Source organism: Barbatula barbatula (genome assembly GCF_947034865.1).
Source record: "Barbatula barbatula genome assembly, chromosome: 23".
Lineage (NCBI taxonomy): Eukaryota > Metazoa > Chordata > Actinopteri > Cypriniformes > Nemacheilidae > Barbatula > Barbatula barbatula.
In genome coordinates, this window is record NC_136786.1 from 17,466,904 (window position 1) to 17,488,138 (window position 21,235).

The 21,235-nt window shown below is 38.1% G+C and overlaps 2 protein-coding genes across 2 annotated transcripts in view; one reads left to right on the top strand and one right to left on the bottom strand.

Annotated features, from left to right (window-relative positions):
- Positions 1-6,120: 6,120 nt before the first annotated feature.
- On the bottom strand, positions 6,121-17,570 carry plppr4b (phospholipid phosphatase related 4b). Its single transcript, XM_079447794.1, has 7 exons — positions 17,196-17,570; positions 14,403-14,588; positions 11,246-11,369; positions 10,340-10,535; positions 9,300-9,357; positions 8,337-8,510; positions 6,121-7,578 (listed from the first exon to the last, which is right to left on the bottom strand). The coding sequence occupies exons 1-7, from the start codon at positions 17,271-17,273 to the stop codon at positions 6,217-6,219; spliced, it is 2,178 nt and encodes a 725-aa protein (XP_079303920.1). The 5' UTR covers positions 17,274-17,570; the 3' UTR covers positions 6,121-6,216.
- Positions 17,571-18,216: 646 nt separating this feature from the next.
- The window catches only part of plppr5b (phospholipid phosphatase related 5b), a 30,182-nt gene continuing 27,163 nt past the window's right edge, over positions 18,217-21,235 (top strand). The window contains exons 1-2 of the mRNA XM_079487696.1: positions 18,217-18,410; positions 19,225-19,292. Of these exons, the coding sequence (XP_079343822.1) occupies positions 19,242-19,292 (51 nt within the window). The 5' untranslated portion in view covers positions 18,217-18,410; positions 19,225-19,241. The remainder of the gene's footprint in view (positions 18,411-19,224; positions 19,293-21,235) is intronic.

A 21,235-nucleotide genomic window follows, 5' to 3' on the forward strand; every position in this document is an offset into this window, starting at 1 on the left:
CAGAGAAAGATACGAGATTACAAAAATAGGTGAAAAAACTGAAAGTTTTATCCAAAGATTAGTATCGGAAATAGATTCCTGGTTTTGACAGGATTAGACACACTGAATCAAGATCCATTGTCAGAGTTTACAGAAAATAAGCCAAACAGTCATTTGCATAATTATAACGAATGGCATAATTGATGAAGTTCAGAGTCAACTCAAGGTTGCTTATAAGACAACATCAAAATAGGCTTATTATTACACACAACAATTTAAAAACAACTCAAAACACGATAAAAGTGATATTTTACTAGTCGACATTTTCTAGTTTAACCATCGGACATAGAAAAAACGGATTTTGCAACCCACATTTGTTATCACTGGGAAATATTTCACAGTGGTTTGTGAAGACTGTTTAATGGTGCATTACAGGAGGAAATTACAAAAGTTAAATGCCAGTCATCTGAATTCCCTAGATTTGCCTAAGTCAGATTTCATATAAAGGAATTTTTCCCATTGGCTTACATTTGAAAACTCTGATTGAAGGTTTACGTCCCTGTAGACTCTTTCACCGCATCAACACACTGAACATTTTATTCATATAAATGGCAGCTCGCCTGTGGCACACCAGGAGCCGTTCATGAAAAATGTAAAGGCGCTTAGGATGACATGATGCGTGACACAAATTTCATGATGGTTAGAGTTTGAAAAAAGATTTACATTCAATAATCAGTTATGTCTGCTTGCAAAATAAATAAATATTTGATGAAATCCCTCTCAGGCTGCAAACTGTATGATATAAGGGTACATTTATGTAAAGAAACATATTTCTTATTTATTCTCAAAACTACCGACTAGTGTGGATCAGCACATTTTTTATGAATATATTTCAGAAACCCTCAGTGATTCCAAGCAAAAGCGAACTGTTTGGAGGTAAAACCTGTCTGCACAGCACGCTCCCTATGAATAAAACGTCATCTTTCTCTATGATTCTGAGTGCAGCTCGTAAAAGTTTGACTTCCCTGAGGATGAAAAGGACAAGAAATTCTTACTATCTTGCAAACTAACCAAAGTCCATTAACTAAGGAGAATTGCATGTGGTGTTTAGGGATTTCTGCAAATAAAAACCACACGAAGCCTTTGTGCTTGACTTCTGGCTTTTTTGCACCAGGGACCAGAACTTTCAGAGTTATTGCTTGTTTGCACTGAACCCAAAATTTGAGATAACACCATTGACTTTCATTATGGCTCTGTGGGTTTTATAAATTTCACATATGTTTAATACATCTAATTTTCTTGTCACCATAGCAACAATGAATAGGAAGTGTTTTTGAAGATCAGAACATTATTTTCATGTACATAGAAAATAATTGTATTATTATTACTTTTTACAATCGCCTTGACAGCTGTTGATCTGCTTGATAAAAAAGTTTTAAGAAAACCTTACAGTTTGGACAATTGTAATTTGCGATCCTACCCATTTTTATGTTTTTATCTAACGTGTTTGGTTTCTTCCAGACTTATTTGGATTATCTTGAGTGTATTGAAAAGCTACAAGACTGACTAAAGATTGTCATAGATTTCCGTGCTGAACCGTACATTCACATCTCATTTGAAAACTGCCTTGCTTAATCATCTGAAATAACAAATTTATTGCCCCTGTGTCATTGCTTGCCATATCCAACTTTTGCATAACATAACTCAACATTTTGACCTTTCAGTATTCATCTTATGAGGCGAATGTGAGATCGGTGATATATGAATGAAACCGGTGACAAACAGTTCACTGCCACAAGAGAAGGAACTCAAGTCAATTCACAATGGCATTAAAAGGTTACAGCTTTAGTACTAAGACATCAAATTGGTCAAATTCTTGCGCCATGTTACAGTAGGACTACTTACACATGCTAGATGTATTGTAGCATGATTTTATTAATTTTTATTTTAAATGTATATGAAAAGAAGATATTTAGAGAAATGTCTCTTGGTTTTGTGTTCATACAGTGGTCAAGGGGGTCTAATGTTGTTTGGCTTCCAACAATCTTCCAAATACATTCTTTTGTAAGCAGAAGACAGTAAATCATGGAACGACATGAGTGAGTAAATAACTACATTTTATTTTTAGGTGAAAATCGTCATGACACGGGTCTTCTGTATTCTCTATTTATGATTTCCGTGCCCTCCGATTCTGTCAGGTATTTGACACTTATCTTTTCAAATATTTCTAACATGTGTAACAGATATCAATCATTCTGCCTCTACCTGAACAGTCTGTATTATTATTCTTTATAAATTATTCATTTATCACTTAGAGAACTTTGAGACAGTTTTTGAACAGTTTGGATGTCAAATGCTCCACATTTATTATTAATTGATATACAATACATTATTTAGAGATACCTTTCCAAATACTGAAATACTCCTCAGACACAAGGGAATGGCAAATAATGAAAAGGGCAATAGATGCTTACATTTAGTCCCAGTACTTTCAAAGCTTTACAATATTGAAAGCATAAAAACTCCATGTGGTGGGGTGAGCAAAGACAAAATGCGTGTGATGTTAACTTAAACAAATGTTGAAACGGACTACTTGAAGAAAACCACCAGGTTTGGTCCTGGTGGTCACAGAATCTCCTCTCATTTGATCTGTGGGGAGAAAGGGGCAGCGGCGTCCCTTAGCGGTTTATCATCACCCAAAGTTCAAGAGGAATTGCGTGTTAGGTTTATCATATGGGTATAAAAATCCCTTCAACTATACGAAAAATCCATGTTGAATGCGATGTTGCATGGATTTATTTACTATTCTGGCTCCTTTGAGATGAGCATTGTCTGGCAATGATCACGTTCAATTTAGGTCAATTCACTGACCTACTTTATACTCAACGATGATATTTACACATGGCTTAACATGACCAGTGTTTCCCGATGCCGATGAGGCTTTGCAGTGTGTTTGTGTGCTTCTAATGTTCTTGATCTGGTGTGAAATTAATGTTTCTTTTAAAACGTTCTCATTAAATGCATACGGATAAACTGTTGCACGCCTCCTCGAGAGACATGAGGTAAAGGATGCACAAAATTTGAGGATGCACAAAAGATGTCAAAAATTTTAACTGACCTGCAAACTGATCAACTTTTTTCTTTATATCGATCAATAGAAAACAATATTTGTACACCATCTAGCTGGTGTATATGCTCAAAAGTACAAACAACTTCTACACAGTGTATATACAATTAATACAAATGATGGCTGTCAAACGATTAATCGCGACTAATCGGATCCAGAATAAAAGTTTGTGTTTACATACCACCATGTTACTGTGTGTGCTCTGCGTATTTTGTATTTACATCCGCATGCCTTTATTTACGAAAATATAAAAATGTATAAACATTTATATATAACTTCAATTATTGGTAAATATAAACACATCTAAATATTTCCTGTATGTTTTTGTGTTTATGAATACAAAATGAATGTGCACAGTACACAGACATACAGTATATTATGTAAACACATTTTTATTCTGGATGCAAAGCCTATTAATCGTGATTAATCGTTTGACAGCCCTAATGAAAAGATAAAAAATGAGCAGCCAAATCACAATTAAAGAGACTCGGCATTTAAGTAGCAAATGTTTATTCCAACACTAATACGGCACAGTTTTTCATCTACCCTGTTACTTCTGTCAAACAGACACATGTAACATTAACAAACGTCTATTCTCAGAAGTGACGTACATTAAACATAGCTTAACACTTTGCTCCCGTATCAGGTCACTTACAGTGCCATCGCTATAACAGGTTTAACCAGATTCCTTCATACTGGAATCTCACATCACCGTGTCCATGGCCGCTACACAAAGTGCTACGAAAATGTTTCTCGGGAAATACACATTGCTACCGGCATGCTTAATGCATCTCTAACATCATCAGCACACATTAACATGGTGTCCGAATAATCTCTGACGTGTTACATACGTTATATTCTTGTGTGATTTAAAACAACCGCATCTATAAAGATTGTCAACAAGTAGTTAATATTCTATATAAATAACCACACTGCTACGTCATCAGATCATTTACAAAAAAGAGAAAAAAGACATGTGTAATATTCAACTAACATGCATTGGCACACAGTTTGTGGTTCAGATTATAAGAATAGCTACAGAACTCTATAAAAAATTCTCAAAACAGATTGTTTTTCCCTTTAAAATAGCCTTTGGCACATCCATTTACAGTTTTTAAAAAGGTATACACCTTAAAGTCACATGGAATATACATTTCAATGTGCATTTGCTCGATGAGTCTTTTATTTGGTTCATAGATCTATTTGCGAACCATAACCATTGAAATGTGATATTTTTGTCTTAAAACGTTGGGGTCACAGTGGTACAACAAAACAAACGCAAAATAATTGGCTGGATAACTAATGCGCCAACAAAACCACGAAAAGATGTTCAGACTCTCAGAATCATCTGCGGGATCGACTGTGGAAATTATTATGATTAGACATTTGAGAAGAATTGTATGAGCGGATCATAGGGATCTGTACAGTAATACTTACACGGTGTCCTATCCAGGTGTGAAATAAGAAAGAGATAACCAATACAAGCCTTTCATGCAAGTCACAGTGCAAGACATCTCATTGGTCTAAAAGTCAACACGTTCTGATTGGCTGTCACTGTATTATGCTGTAGGTATTGATAGAAACGTGTTGTGTCACACCTGGCTCGGACCTACAGTAACGTTCATAGAAAGAAAGAAACAATTGTATTGCAATTTGTTAACGTGAAGTGCATGTCATGTTGAAACAGAATGTCAAATTCTCATTTGCTACAGAAAATAATCGAAGCACTTACGGTTATTAGAAAGCTCACGACACTTCATACGAGTGCAGATGTTTTACTATTCTTTTAAGATCCGGCTTTTCTAATTTGTCTTTTGTCTGACGTTCTTAAAATACGGCAGCACCATGTTTGCACGATATTTACAATACAAAAATAAGAGTCTCGGCTAGCATAGTTTTTGAGCAAGTGTACGACGCATTAATGCTTAATGAAAAATCAAAGATATGGAAATATAAAATGCTCACAGTGTTTCAAATCTCGCGGGGTCACGGTTCTAGCTTCACAGTGTTTTAGAGGGTAAAACAAGTTTGATACACCGATACAATACAGTAGTCACACTATCACAGGAGGTTAAATAATAATGACAAGCTGGTTTTGTGCTTGGAATTCAGTTAATCATCTCATGCAAAACGTGTGATGCCATCAGAGATACAAAGTAAAAAGGTCAAAAGCGAAGCAGGTGGCATTTACATGTTTATCTTGCTAAAACAAAAAAGGCAAGATGGAGCACAGTGGAGAATGTAAGTTGACTATTTTTAACCTAACACACAATCTTAAAAACGTGTAGTGGAACGATCACAAATGGCCATAAGGGAAAAATTTTGATTTTTTTTATGTGCAAACTGTCCAACAGCTAAAGCACAGCATGCTGTAAGCACGCTATTTAAAGCGTCGCTGCTAATAATATAAAATCTACAAAAAATCTGTATAAACAGGTTCACTAGCTGGTTGTTGAACGACTACTTGACCGTTGTGACCCACCCCAATAGAAAATGTTAAAAACATATACTGGTACTTAGTATATTTTTGTTCTTAAATCTTGTTAAATCAAGACCCATTTACTTGAGGAGCAGATTGACTTGAGATGTTTAGTCTTGTTTTCTAAAATAAAATATGCGAGTTTTATGCTTAAAATTTACATTTACTTGACAAGGAAAACATATATATATATATATATATATATATATATATATATATAAATATATACACAATTTGTATTATTCCTTTATTTTGGGAATAGATTTATTTGATTAAGTCGTGTTATTACCCACCAAAAATAATGAAAATAAAATATATATTTGAATATAGAATATCAAACAAGCAAAAACATCTGACATTAGGGTCAAAATTAAACTTGAATTAAGTTTATTGAATTTAGTTAAAACTTGAATTTTATTTTAAAACGTAAGATTATTTTTATTATCCTAATGACAGATATTTGTGCTTGTTGAATTTTTTGTTCTTTTAGTGTCATTTTGTTTGTCAAGTAAATGTATGTTGATTTTTTTTATTTAAACTGCAAACAATTCTTTGCAGAGCATCAAATGAGTCTACGAAAACACCCAACATCTGTCTTTATTTCATTCGTCCGTTGTTTTAGATGTAATGACTACTCTTTGAATGCTGGGGTGGTTGACGTTCCCTTGTAGAAAATGTTTCTGGTGTTTTCTGGACTGTTTCCTCTTTCCGGGATCAGGATTCTTGTTTTTCTGCGTAAGCTTGCGTCACGGCTCACCGGTCCTGACTCTGTCATTTCCATTGGAGTGACCCGAATGGTAGAAATGGTTTGATTGGGGTGTTGGTCCCCACCCGCTGTAGAGACAGTGGGGACGGTTGGCACGGCAACGACTTTGGGAACACCATTTCTCTTTCGGTCCGTAGAGCTGTTTCCACCCCGAAGGGATTCAGAGCTCTCCGAGTCGCAATTCAAATCATTAAGCTCAAGCGACTGTCTAAGGTTGCTTTGGGACTTCCACGTCCAGGAGCCACTGCCATCTGTGGAGTGAGCATGTACCAACGGCCGACCGTTTTCTGGATGGGCCTCCACTCTAATGATGGTCCCTGAGCTGCCCTGACCTACAGATTCCTCCGTTAGGCTCTTGTAGCGCTGCAACGGTGCCGTGGAGCTGGTGTGACTGCTGCTTTCAGAACTGGGAGAGCTTCCTTGCATCAGGCCCTGCTGCTTTGACATCGCAATGACCTGCATGATGCGCGGTTGTCCGTTAGAGTTAGTCCTGACCACCGGTACCTCAGCCTTCTCCGCACTCATCTCTATGCTCTTCAGCCATTTGTCCCGAATGCTGCCGCCGCCCTCTTGCATCTCTTCTGGGATGTGCACCAACTGCGAGGAACCAGGACGGGACTGCACAGGCATCCGAGTGCCGCCAGCGATTCCACTGGGGTTGTTTGGTATTAGCGTACTTCCAGTGGCCAGTTTTACATGTGGCATTCCAGGTCCCAGGTGTTCACTGTTAATACCCACAGCCGGCTCAGAGTTGCATCGGGCATCCATGCTGTTGGGAGGAGACTGACCTACCCCGCTTTCCACTGCATGTTTGCGATGTTCGTTCTTGCTCTTCCATTGGGACAGCAACTGCTTGGATCGACTCGAATCCACCGAGCTGGTGTGGATGGTGGCATTGCGGAAGGCAAAATCGTCCATGGCGGGCGTGTGCATTCTGGGCAGGGTGTTGCTGAAGGTCACCATGTTCTCCTTGAAAGGGGGATTGCGGGGGCTCATGACCTCCACATCACCGCCGGGTCTCTTGAGACTACTGACAGATCCAGCTTGGTGGTGCCGGGTGCTGCGGTGGAGGATGCCCTCGGAGCGGGAAGACGAGAGACCGTCACTGCAGCTTTTGGTGGGGAGGTGGTGACCCTGCTGGCAGAGGTCGGTCATAGTTCGGTGAGAATCTCGAGCATAACTTGTACGTTTCTCGCTGGGCTCGAAATTCCCTACAGCAAACAGACCCTGGATAGACAAAACATCATTAACAAATGTTATGGACATTTCAGTGGGGGGTTTTCAAACACATCTAATAGTAAGAGTTTGTTTAAGCATGTTGGTCACTTAGGAAAGTTCGTTTTTTTACTTTATGGAAATGGTATGAAACGTACTTACTTATATGGCCATCTTAGAAAACAACAATTATTCTAAACAATTATTGTTTAGTAAACAATTATTCTAAAAAAGAAAAATCTTTGGTCAAAAATGACCAAATCGAAATGAAAAGGAATATAATGTTTTCATAATAAATCAATAGAAAAATATATCATAATTACTGCATAGATATTACATAAAACCAAAAAATCCCCCAAAAATCTAATACATTAAAGCAAAAATATATTTTATGGAATTCAATGAAATGAAAGTTACATTTGAAATTAATTTGAATAGAAAAAATATTATTATAATATTACAGTCAACATAAAATAGACCATAATTACTGGCAATGAATATCACATAAATTCCCTTAGAAATCAGAAATACTTATGAAAAAAATGTATAGATCAAAAATATTACTCTGATTTAACTGAAAAAAGTTTAAACTTTAAAATAAACATGAACAGGAACATATTATAATAATTTACGAATAATTATAAAAGTTACATTTGAGGTGTTTGGTCACTTTTAACCAAGTGCGATCCTTAATGAGGAAAACCAGAAGTCATACATGTTCTTGGAACACCATTCCTGTAAACAAATTATTTATTAAATGATAAACTCACCAGGTAAATAGCGATGCAGCCACCAAGCAGGAAGCCCATGTAAACATCAACAGCGTGGTTCTTGTGCTGAATGATGCGGGTCAGACCACAGATGATGGCACAAATAATAAAGAAGAACACCAGCAGAGGTTTCAGCAGTTTGGATGAATCCGTCAGCGTGCTGTTGAAGTACATCTGCCCAAAAAAGAGATTCTGATGATAGGCATGGCACTACAACTAGAATGTTTTTAACAATCACAAAACCTCTAAAAACACTTTAATATTTTATGCTACAAAGTTATTATTGTTATTATTAGAACACTTAAACATAATTAAGAATTATCAATAGAAAACACGTTAATGATGCACCACTGAACTGTATGTAAAGCATGTTTTTTTGTGATGGTGTTGATCTCAGAGTTGTGATGTGATTGGTATTGTTCGCATCAAGTCATAACTCAGCATCTCCTAAATCCGATGACCAGTCTCCCAATTCATGTTTTTCTTACTACAAGAAGCTAACAATGTATGAGGTCATGTTAACCACTTGAAGTTTACTTAAATCCTTAATTCATAAACAGTTTATGCAAAACGTGCATAATGCTTTACTATTTAGATTTGTTTGCCCATCGGTACTTAACCCAATTTAAATCTAGCACTTTCACAGTTCTGCAGACAATAATGACATAAGGAAATTATGAATTATATAGAATGCGTGGTAAGCCTATTATTGCTGTTCATTCATCATGTGCACATCTGTTTACACTTCAATTCCAAGCGCTTGGAACCATTTATAATGTTGGATGCTTTTTCTACAATATTACTCTATATTAGCCAATTGCACATATATTTGTAACTCTTTATTTACAGGCCCGTTAAGCTTATATCCACACGTATTCTGGATGATTTTATTCATGGTTAAAGTTTCATAGCGGCACAGTGAACTGCAGGAAACAGAATAATGCTCAGTAAGTTGTTGCTCACCGAAATGTACACCGCAGCAAAAGACGCAAGTGTGGCGTGCTGTGACGGGAAGGATTTTCTGGAACAAAGAAAAGCATTTTGGATCAGTCCTGGCATCACAGCATAATTACATTTCTCCTACGTAGATGTAAAATAAAGTATGAAATTCATACACACAGCTGAGTTTTCAGCCCGTGTGTTATTCTTTTACAAAGATACTAGAATACATGTGCTAATGTCATACAAGTGTTTGTAGGTCAGCAAAAGAACAGCAAGACAACTTAAAAAATAGAAACAGAACAATGACGGCGAGAAACATGAACGTTTTGATGAAATTGTAAGTTAAAGCATTTTTAATAAAGTTTTTCATAAACATTATTTTACTGGTTGCAAGTCTCTTCACATCTTTACCGCCAATCAATACATTTAAATAAAGATAAAATCAATATACGAAAAAATATGAACTCAAATTAATGACAGAAATTGAACAATTAATTTGTTATGGCCTGGAGCGATTACTACTGTCACCACGATGGAAACAAGAGAAAGACTGTTTATGCCCACAGCTACAGCACATCGGGAGATTCTTCAGCTGGGTTCAATCTGTCAGTTGAATATAATGATGCAGATCCTCTCTTTCTGTTTGGAGAATAAATACAACCCCAGATATTTCCGTTTTCCTATTTTTGTGACATTGTTCTAACAAACAAAGCCACGTCATATACAAGACTTTGTGGAAAGATTCAATAAAACCTTTCAAAACCATGAGATGTCTAATGTCATGAGAGTCATGAGATGGTCTATAATACATCCAACTTATTCATATACCGCAGTTCTTGAGTCATCACAACGCGTCATGCAGTAGACTGAGCTGTATAGTCATCAAGCAATGAATTATGGGTCAACTAAGTTCGCAATAGTGCAAAAGGCTCACCAGGTTTTAAAGGTAAGGTTAACCCCAAAACATGACCTTTCATTTTAACCGTTTAATTCTTTTGCTATGACTGTTGATACAAAGATGACAGTTCTCATGAAATCCAGATGTAGAATGCGAGCCGCACCTGCCGGCGTTTATCACAGCGGCGTCTGATCCTGAGCAGATGTCCTCCAGGATGAAGAAACTTTCGTCACAGGAAGTGTTGAGGTGGGTGTAGTTTGGCCTGCAGACGGTCAGGAAGTAGGGAGTGGGGTAACCGGTCGACAGCTGGATGATGTCAGTAATCAAAGCTGTGGCACATAGGCCAAACACATGGACACCTAAGAGCATATAAATATTAAATATGATATTTATCAAGCAGGTAAATATTATATCAAATATAATCATCATTATTATTATACTGTGAATCAGACTTTACAGCCTGGAATATTACATTTTTATTACAGTTAATGGGGTGAATCAACTTACACTGACATGTCTTAAATATATCATTTTGTCTCAAAATACAGACAGTAGCCCAATGTTTTTTTGTAAAGTATGTTTTTTTTTATTTAACTAAGGCCAGTCCTGGCTTAAGATAATTATTGTCTGGGAAACCGCCCCAACGTGTAAATACTAATTTGAGTGTTTGTTGTAATATCTTACTTGCTTGTGCATTTAACATGGAACAGCTCAATTGAATCTTCAACGATTGTTTATTATTTTGGTATAAAAGTGATAAATAAATGATGTCATTCTCTTGTCATTTCAAACCTGACTGTTGCTTCCGCAGAACACAAAAGAAGACATTTAGAAAAATGTTGTTAACTGGACCTCTTTCACTTGCATTGGTTTCGTGTCCGTACAAAAGAAGTCAATGGGGTCTAGTTCACAACACTTTTCTTCTGCATAAGAAAGAAAGTCATACAAATTTGAAATGACAAGAGGGTGAGTACATGATGACAGAATTTGCAGTATATAATATACCCCAAAATGATGCTATTGGTTTGAAACAACAAGGTTAAGGGAAAAAAACTGAAATGAAACCTACCCACAAACCTGACACCTCGCCGGACGAAAGAGTTAAAGTTGCAGCCAGCGGCGTTGATATCGACTTCGGCCCCGCACCGCGTACGGGATAGACAGCAGAACAGAATCCCCTCTCCGATCATGATCTGAAAGTCAGAAGTGGAGATCAGATGTTCCACTCGGTTATCTGTCATCTCACATTTCACCCAACGGTCTCCTACTTACTTTGAGAAGTCCTCTCTAACAGTGACACCAAATCCACAGCAGGATAAACCCTTTGCACAGCAAAGTCCATCAACACATCTACAGATGGGTTTAAATAGTACAGCCATCATTTTTTTCTAACACCCACTTCTTTTGCACCAGTTTAACCAGCATGAACTAACTAGCTAAAAACTCGATCAGCACACATCCGCAGGACAGAATTTACACAATGCATATAATAAAAAGGCATGGCGCAAAGAACAGCTCTTAAACATCATTGTCAAATATTTTAAAAGAAATCAGCAAAAAATGTAAAAGAAAAAAGGCCAAAATGAAACAACAGTCTGCAATCTTCAGTTCTATATTACGTTGGTCACCAGGTGAGGAGTTTAAATCCCAGTGGGATGATGGGATTGATGTCAGCTGCGCTTCACGCTCACGCCTGGTAGGGGAGGTGCGTAGGATACAATAAAAACACTGGCGTGATTACGTGCCTCGCCGTGACCTGAATCGGATCCCAGAAAGCTGGCAGATCGCACCATCCCATCCCATCTGACCAACTCAAGACCCTCAGACACAGATACAGTCCTGACACCTGGTAAAGCCACAGGAGTTACTCGATGCCTGTAGTCACTTCCTGCCTTGATGCTAAATCTGCCCTGTGAAGGTAAACAGACTGTAGACCAAAAATGTGCTGAAGGAAAAATGATGACTGAATTTTTATCTATCGTCATCATCTCACAGCCAAAGTGACTTTTAGGCGCCTGCTTTGCCTTGCACTTTTTATGCAGCTAAACTTGTTGGCATAAGATGCAAGTGTGGTCAGAGCTCTTTTCGCCTGCGATTCGTCCTAAATTATTGAATTTCCTGAAATAGCTAGCGTGCCGTCCACATGAGCAGATTGGCTGTCTCTGTTTATTTTAGTGCGTTCAGACAGCGCCTTCTGCTTCTCTTACCCATAGGAAAGAAGAATTAGATATCTCGAGTGTTTCTCTTATACGCCATTGAGAATAGTTCAATAAATAGAGAGCAAATGGAGACTTTAGTTTACATTTCATGCTTCTCTGAAATGTTGTATGTAATTTATGTGGTTGTTTATTTAAATGTTGTTAATGTTGTTTAAACATGTATATGACTGTTTCTTCCGCGAAAAAAAAAAGAAGATATGAGAAATGTCTATGGGGTTTTGTGTCAATACCATGGAAGTCATTGGGGTCCAGTGTTGTTTGGTTACCAACGTTTTTCAAAATATCTTTTGTGTTCTGCATAACAGAGAAAGTCCTACAGGTTTGGAATGACCTGAAATTAGGGTGAAGTATCCTTTCTAGGATTTTAAAAAAGGAATATCTATGACATATCATGAATAATTTTGATTAACAATATTATGATAACATTTGCCTATTGACTGACAATTGCCCATTTTACGATAAAAAAAAAATATCACCTATGGTTGGTTAATATGAGCAAAGTATACTACGTGTTTATTCCTCACTTTGCTACAAACTACAAGTAAATATTTAAAGATAAAGGCAGAGGAAGAAACAAGAAAACTCTGACCAATTCATTACTGCTAACTGCACATAAGCATTAAGAACCATTTAGCCATCTTGTCGTTTCTAACTCAACGCGGTAGTGTGCCCCAAGAACTCAACGTGAATTCAAGTGTGAAATAATCACGGGTTTCCACACGACTGATCCTCAAGCTCCACAACCCCCAAGCTGCTGTAAGTCTCCGGTAAAGCCTGCACTCATCTGCTCCGGGACGTTCAGTTAACCCGAGGACACCTTACCAGGTACGAGAAGCAAGGAATAGTACATTTATTGTGTCACAAAGCTCCTCAGAGGGCTGGCAGACGTTATGCTAGTGTTGTGATGTACTCGAGCTGTCATATAGTCGAGGAGAGAAATGGCACTTGGCAGCTCAATGTTTGTGGAGTGGGGCGAGGAACTCGCTGGGGCAGTGAGCGAGCGATCGTGCACAAACTTCATTTTCCATAGAGGTTTGGACTCACCCTGAGGAAGTGAAGGGGACGCCAGCTGGTGTGTGAACCTATATTAAGATCTATGCTAGTCCTACAGTAACATAACTATCCAACAATTCGATTTTTTGGGTTAGATGTAGAGCTGGAAATGCATTTAAAAAGATCTAAAATTAAATGTTATTGAAAACACTCATTGTATGAATAGTTGGGTTGTATTTTCATATAGATTTCTGTTAAAGGCTGTAACTGAATTGCCCCTCATGAGCAGAGATTCTTGGTGGTGTCCGAAACCAAAGTGGACATTATTGAGAATCCCATGATGCTCCACAACAACCATAACAATGTACGCTCAATGCTAGATATATAAACAAAGATGCCTCATAACTGGCTATGGGATGCTATACAGAAGACATTAGCTTACATGACAGTGTTAGAACAATGTTGACTGTTCCAAGATGGCGGACACATTAACACTCTGCCTGCAGAAGAGTGCCACATCATTTCCAAATGGCGTTTCTTAAATACGGAATTTATGTACTAAGCTGATGAAACCGCCAAATACATTCGCCGGTTTCATCAGCTCAGAACATAATTTCAAGTGTATTGCGCTGCCGACGAGGAAGCTTATACAGCGACATTCTTTACAGCACTGGTAACAGACAACTGCGCTTATCAACCACATGGGGAGCAAAGTTCCAAAGTGTTGCTTTAATGTCACCCCAGGAACAATATGGCTTCTGAAATCTTGTATCTCCATATTTTGTGAATTTTTTTGGCATAAATCATTCATTTGGACCAAGGTTTCGGAAAATGACGATATCCACCTTTGCGAATTTCTAGCTACACAGAAGTCATGACACAATATAGTTCAACCGCAGCCAACATAAGAAAGAGACCAGTCCCACTAAAATCGCTCTTTCTTTGGTCAAAGTAAATTTTCAAATAATAAGGACAGATATGCGTTTGTGCGTAGAGGTGAATGGTTGAACTGACCGCAATGGCAGGTGCAGCAAAGGCCAAGCTGAGGAGCATGAGGAACGGAATGACCTCGTGTGTTGGTTCGATGTAAGGCAGACTCAAACTGCGGTCATGACAGCTGAAACCCCAGCGGACCGGTTTGAAAACGTCCGTCCACTCCAGGAAATACACGCTGACCATAGAAGACACTATGAGAGGAAGCTGTTGGATAAGAAAACAAATAGCACATAACTCCTCAGATACTACCACGCTTCTTCCCCACAAAGAATTACACTGTCCACATGACATCCCTGGAGAGGCATACTAGAGCAATAATTGCACACCAATCTGGTTATTAAATAAATAAATCATGCACCAAAGCTATGCACCAAATAAATTGACATGAAATATTGATTTGAGGTTAAAGTATTACATTATGCGAGTTAGGAGGACATCAAACACAGTTAAGAGAATGGTTCTATATAATAAACCCTGGCTTATGTGGTAATACCCTTAAAGCCTTTGAGAAAGCAATACAGACAACCGGAATGATTTACAAGAGTCGTATGGTAAGCAGTTACAACATCTGCTGTAATAAATACAGTTATCAGGCTTTTAAGAGTAAACAGTGTTTTAATGATGTGGCTCTCACAGGGGCTCTCTGTAAATCTCCCAGAGTATCTCTCTCAAGAGTCGTAACACGGGAAGCAAATATGGGTCAGTCGGTGGAACCGGCTCAGGCACAGCTCGGCAGAATCAGCAGAGAAGTGCAGCCGCCTGCTGTAACCATCTGCATATCAAACGCCTGTGAACTGAACCCAGTCACTTTACTGTAATAAACTTCAACCCAGTGTCATAATTACCGGCTCGCAGGGCTTAATATGGCAAACGCGTCGAAGGGGATTGGATCGTCACGAGGGTTTCAATACATACAGACTGTTGTATGTGGCGTATAAAGAGGGTCATTTGATGGTGCTGTGTGATTAAATGCAGGAAACCTTACAAACATGGACAAGAGTTTGGCTGTGATTCAAACGCTTAAATCGACACTTGAATAAGAGCTAATATAAACACAACGAAAGTACATTATTCTTGGGTGATAAAAATCATAAAAAGCTAAATGGACCCCAAACACTTTATCAATACACAAGTGTTTATTACAATTCATTAATGCATGTTTTTTAACAATCCAATTAAAAGTATTTTGCAATGTTGTTTTACCAGAGCAAGATCATTTAAGGAGGGAAATGTATAATTTACAATAAACTGCAAACTTGCATTGTGGTCTTCCTTAATTTGCTTTGCTTCATCCACCTTTCACAATGAAATAAAATCCTACTCCGTAAAATCAAGTCCCACCTTGCCTTTTTTCTTTCTTAATATCCAGTTATTAATACCAGGCTGTTCAACGATTCATCGCATCCAGAATACAGTATATGTGTCTGTACACTGTGCATATTTATTTTCTAAGTTATATATACACATTTATTCATTTTTCTTAAATATGCACACGTAAAGGTATGCGTTTATAAATACAAATATGCATATGCACAGTGCACGCACATTACGTACACACAAACTTTTCTTCTGGATGCGCTGAACAGCCCTAGAACGAAAGAAATGGGTTGCAAATGTCACTTCAAGTTGACTTTAAAAAGATCCACAATTAAATGAAGAGGTGATGCTGAATTCTGAATAATTGATGGATATAAATGGGAGGGATAGCTCACTAGCTATTTTAAGATGTGAGCCTGGCACCATCACAGCAAGTACAGATGGTGTCCTGTTGGTAAAGCACCCATCACGCCGAGAGCACCCAAACAGCACTTCATCTCATTGCTGAGAGGTTCTTGGGTAAGAGATTTCACATGAAACATATAACATAATCCAAACTTTCCAAAAATCTGATATTCGTTGAGCTTATGTTATTTGACAAGCAACTGACTAAAACAAGGCACGTGGAGGAATTAATAACAGAATGAAGGCGTTCGGCACAATCCTGCATAATGTATGTGAGTGCACGCTTAGATCTCGCTCTCGTGCACCAGACCACACGTGTCTGTGCGCAGTGTAGAAGCTGTGCTGCCTCAATTCTTCATGTCACACTGACCTACATATTCCCACCATACATGGAGCATAAAGCATCTCATGGAGAGACCATGCAGGAAAGAGAAATCATAGCTTTTTTTATGACGAAACTATGAGATGCTAGTAACTGCAGTGAATGATGATGACCTAAAAAGCTTGAGAAAGCTCAGATATGATTATTAAAAGTATTTCATTTAAATTTACGACCTGATTTCGAATGATCGAGACTACATTTCGCTCAGCAAATTTACTGTGAGCAATACATATTGAATAGGCGAGTTTAATATTTTGTCTATCACTTTCAATAGATCAGAAACACGGTTAGAGATTCTTTAATGTCCAATAATAAGCAAGAGGCACTTTTGCATCAATATTGCACATATACCTAAAAGAAAGACCAATCCAAAATCTCTATTATTTTTATTATTATAAGCAATACCGAGATTAAAGCATGAACTATCTTACAAAATATCGTGTGTGCATATATTTATATCTCTTATTTGAGATATTGATACTTTGTAACATCTCCGAGAACTCCATGAAGTCCCGTTAGCCCTCAAAGCAATGAATGAGCAATTTCATTTCAACTCCGGTTCCACAGCACAACGATGCATTCAATGAAAATCATTTTCAATTCAATCCAACATTTGAATGTCACATTCATTGATCCCTCATGCAGTCACTGGAGAATTATAATGCAATTGCGTTTTGATCTCACAAGGCAAACGTGCGTCTTCTTACCTCCACGAAATAAAAGCAAGGCAGCAATGTTACGCTGTCCTTAACCATCCTCTCTTTAAGCCTTTCTCGATCAGACATGACTGCCTGTCGTTTACCGAAACCCTATTGACCTGTTGTGTTCAACGTCCACCTTGATCCGGCCGAACAGACGTCTAGATCAGATGCTCCATACTCCACGACAAACGCGTGGTGGGGAGAGATGCGCGCATAAACGATCGAAACCTCTCGCGATATGCAAGCGGACATCTGTTTGCGTTGCAACTGAAAGTAATTGCAATTAAATAAACAGACAGGGAGGAAAATATTGCCGGCGAGATGACGTCAGATGGGCTTTTGGGGGCAGACGGGCTTGCGTGCTGACGCGCATGCGCGCACGTCGCAAATTCCTGTAGTCATTGTGTTAATATCAACAATATGAGGAACACAGGACAGTAACGGTGTTGTTAGACAGTAGTCCGTTGTTTCTCAATGCAAAATGAATTAAATATGCAAATAGATATCGGGTGACGTAAAGACCACATCAAATGACCAAGTTCATTTTGTGGGTATCATGAGTGTTTTATGTGTGTTCGTTTCCTACATGTGGAAACGAACACACATAAAACACTCATGATCATACCCACAAAAGGAACTTGGTCATTTGATGTGGTACAATACAATGCATGCAATACAATCCTTTAAAAAAATCCACGTTTTGTGAATAATAATAATGAATAAAGACTTAACCGGATAGAACCCACCAGTAGAGACCCACAGAGACCCATTCAAACTAATAACATCTGTTAGAATGTCAGTGGTGGTTTCTTTTGTTTTCAGCAGGGATATATCGTTTACTGTTTAAAAATACTATTTAAAGACTTTCTGCGCCATTCTGAAAGAAAAACGTCCCGGATAAAACGATGACATCATCCGCGTTTCTTATGTCTCTGCGAAGAAACGCGAAGAAACACAACCCAACCGGTCCTGCGTGTCCTGGGAGACACCTGCCATATGATAAGGGAGGTAAAGGACACTTCCATATGAAGTGCGCCTGCGCAGAACAGTAACAGCGGCACAGAGTGCGTGATGCGTTATTAACCGCTGGGTTCATAGCTTATGGACAACATCGGGCTTTAAAAAGTTATCTATAAAGCATGCGCTCAGACGAACCGACATTGCATGCGATCGACGGGCACCAGGGTCCTTTCTGATGCCAATAAAGTCACACCGGCAAAGGTAGGACTCAATATTTCACTGCGTCTCAACACGCGCGATGCCTTTATAAGGCCGTGGCATCTGCGCAGTCGCACCTTGCCACTGTTTACTGGATATTCATTTGCATATCTGTAAACAATGCTCAGGTTATTGTAATTATGCGGTAAAATATCTACTTTTCGCGAACATTGGATAAGGTTTTCTGAGAGAATCAACTTACATCAACTTTGTTTTGACTAAAGATCTTAGAAGTTTGTGTTTGCCATTTGTACAGTGTTAAGATAATCCACAAATTGCATATGGCGAATTAAATTGTTTACATGTGCATTTATGAACAGAGAAATAAACATGGTTAGGAATATCTTGGAAACAACATGAAAAAACTAAAGGCTATTTTATTCTCAGATCAGATATACCCTTCTCTTATTTGACATTACAATACTGTATCTTTGTCACAAACCAAGTATATACTTGTGCATCATGTCTGATAACCAAATATGACAAGAAAGAGATTTTTTCTACTTCTAGAGGCACTTTCTACTTTTCTATGGTTTATTAAATATTATTAAGAATGAACAATACGCATGCAGCCTAGGGAATTTGTAAATAGAATATAACTTCGCTTATATTTATAGTTGTAAATAAATGTGATTTGAATCAGAAATATTATAGTAGCTCATTCACTGGAACTTGGGAATGTGAAGTTATACCCTGCTTGAACGAGAGCTGGTGCAAACTTCAAGAGATGATCACCGGCGCCACCCAGCGGTGCTTGCTGTTACTGTTCCTACTATTCAAACAAGTAGGCCTAATGTACTTGTATTTTGACTTTCAGGCATCAAAAGTACGAAGATGCCTGATCTCAGAAGTCGCAAAGAATTCTACAAATATCTGACTGTGGAGGTAAGCAGCCGGACAAACGTCAAACATAATGATCCGCATACTAATTATAACAAGTTTTTTAAATGACCTTGAAGTTTATACTCGCCACAAACAAGCAAGCGCGACAGCTGGCACAGTGTAAACTCAAATGACAGCATCTTTGTCTTTCGTGTGAGTTTTAGTTAAGTACACATTTTGTCCTTGAACTACAATCCCTTAAGACGTCTTTGGCCTTAATATAAGAATTTAAAAGAACGTGAAGGAGGACGTGTCACTGAAGAATAAGCAAACCAATAATTGTGCTGAGAGCCTACAAAACGTGTGATTGTGAAATCTGAGAGCAATTAAAGCTATTTACTCAAGACCTTCATCACCACGAATCTCTATATAATGCTAGTTGTTGACCTTATACAAAAAAGCATTATCCTATACATTTATACATATATCTGCAATCCCCTGGGATCAAACCCACAACATTGCGTTGTTAACGCAATGCTCTTACCACTGAGCTACAGGAAAATTACAGGCATTTTAATAAATGCGACTTAAATATCCTAGTTTAACTTAGGCATAATCCTGGCTTTAGCTAAGCCTTGTCTGTGAAACCGGGCCTTTATTTCCCAGTATTCAATGCAGCGCTGTGCAGCCCGATCAGCCAATAACGTGCAAGTCGAAAGCATAAGGAGCAGGTCTGCGACGCATGAGATTGAATAAAATCTCATTCGACAATGTTTTATATTGTTTTATATATTTTATAACACCTGCCTTTTTGAAAAGGGCGTACATTTTTGAGCTTTTATCTAGGCTATTCTATACTTCATTTTATAATAATACATATTGATTGTGTATTTATTCATACATTGTACAGTATATTTTTACAATTTTCCGCATTTATTTGTTGATTTATTTATTTATAGCCTACCTGTCATTTCTAGTATTCCATACCAATAATTCTGGATTATTACCTATGTTTAGGAGTTTTGAAATCCATGTTTATTACTGTGGCATTACTGGCCTAATAAATGACAGCTTTTACATCAATACATTTTCTGGAGTGGGTTGAGGAAGCGACTCTGACCGCTGCAGAGGGATGTGTTTAATGTTCTGCAGTTTTCTGATGTGTGTGGGCCGGACTAACATTCGCTGAGGTCCCAGTGCCTTCACACAGGTCTAAATCACGCTTTTAACACCCAGATTTATTGCACTACTCACTCAGACCTAACAGAGCGGAAACTCCTCTTAACACAATCATTTGCTGATGTATTGCCAAATAATGCAGAAAAATAGACCACCAGAAGCTCTCTTGTACCTAAATGGGAATATATTTATAAAATATATTCTACTGCATATACAGTAAAGGCGGATGTGCAGGGATGCGATTAAGTACAGTAGAAGGCAATTGGGTTTTTATTGGATTTCCCAGCATTCCCAAATGTTTGGATTTTAACAATATTTTTTCTGCCTTTCTTTTTGCTGTTGTAGAACTTATTTCATATTCCATATTAATCTGAAAGTCTTGATTTTTTTGTTTAAAATGTTCTTGCATTACTATTCATTTATTTATAGCATTTGAAAATCTATGACTGAAGTTGAACCGCATGACCGTCTAATTCTTTCTTTGTCTCTGGCATATTATTCTACCTGTCAATAAATCCTCCAGACTCTAAATTGCTTTTTGGGCGGCAGAGGTTTGCAAAGAAGCATTTTACATGCACGCAGGTTTATCAGTGGCCTCCTCCTAAGAAGTTGTTGTCATGCACAAAGTGCTGCAAATTTTTTCTCATGTCCCTTCCCGATTATTTACAACTGTCCGGAGGGATCAAAGTTACGAGGGACTGTGCTGAATTAGCTTTTATTGTTAGCTTGTAATGAAATGCTTGGTCAGCTCTCCCGACGGACCGGTCCTCATTAATCTGAAGGTCTGAGGCTGGCATGAAACCACTGTTTGCTGTGCCACGGCAATC

Coding starts and splice junctions, on each gene's coding strand:
- plppr4b (XM_079447794.1), bottom strand. CDS start 17,273: ATGTCTGATCGAGAAAGGCTTAAAGAGAGGATGGTTAAGGACAGCGTA. Junction 8,511..9,299: donor TTGCTGCGGTGTACATTTCG/GTGAGCAACAAC, acceptor TTTTTTGGGCAG/ATGTACTTCAACAGCACGCT. Junction 7,579..8,336: donor GCTGCATCGCTATTTACCTG/GTGAGTTTATCA, acceptor TTGTCTATCCAG/GGTCTGTTTGCTGTAGGGAA.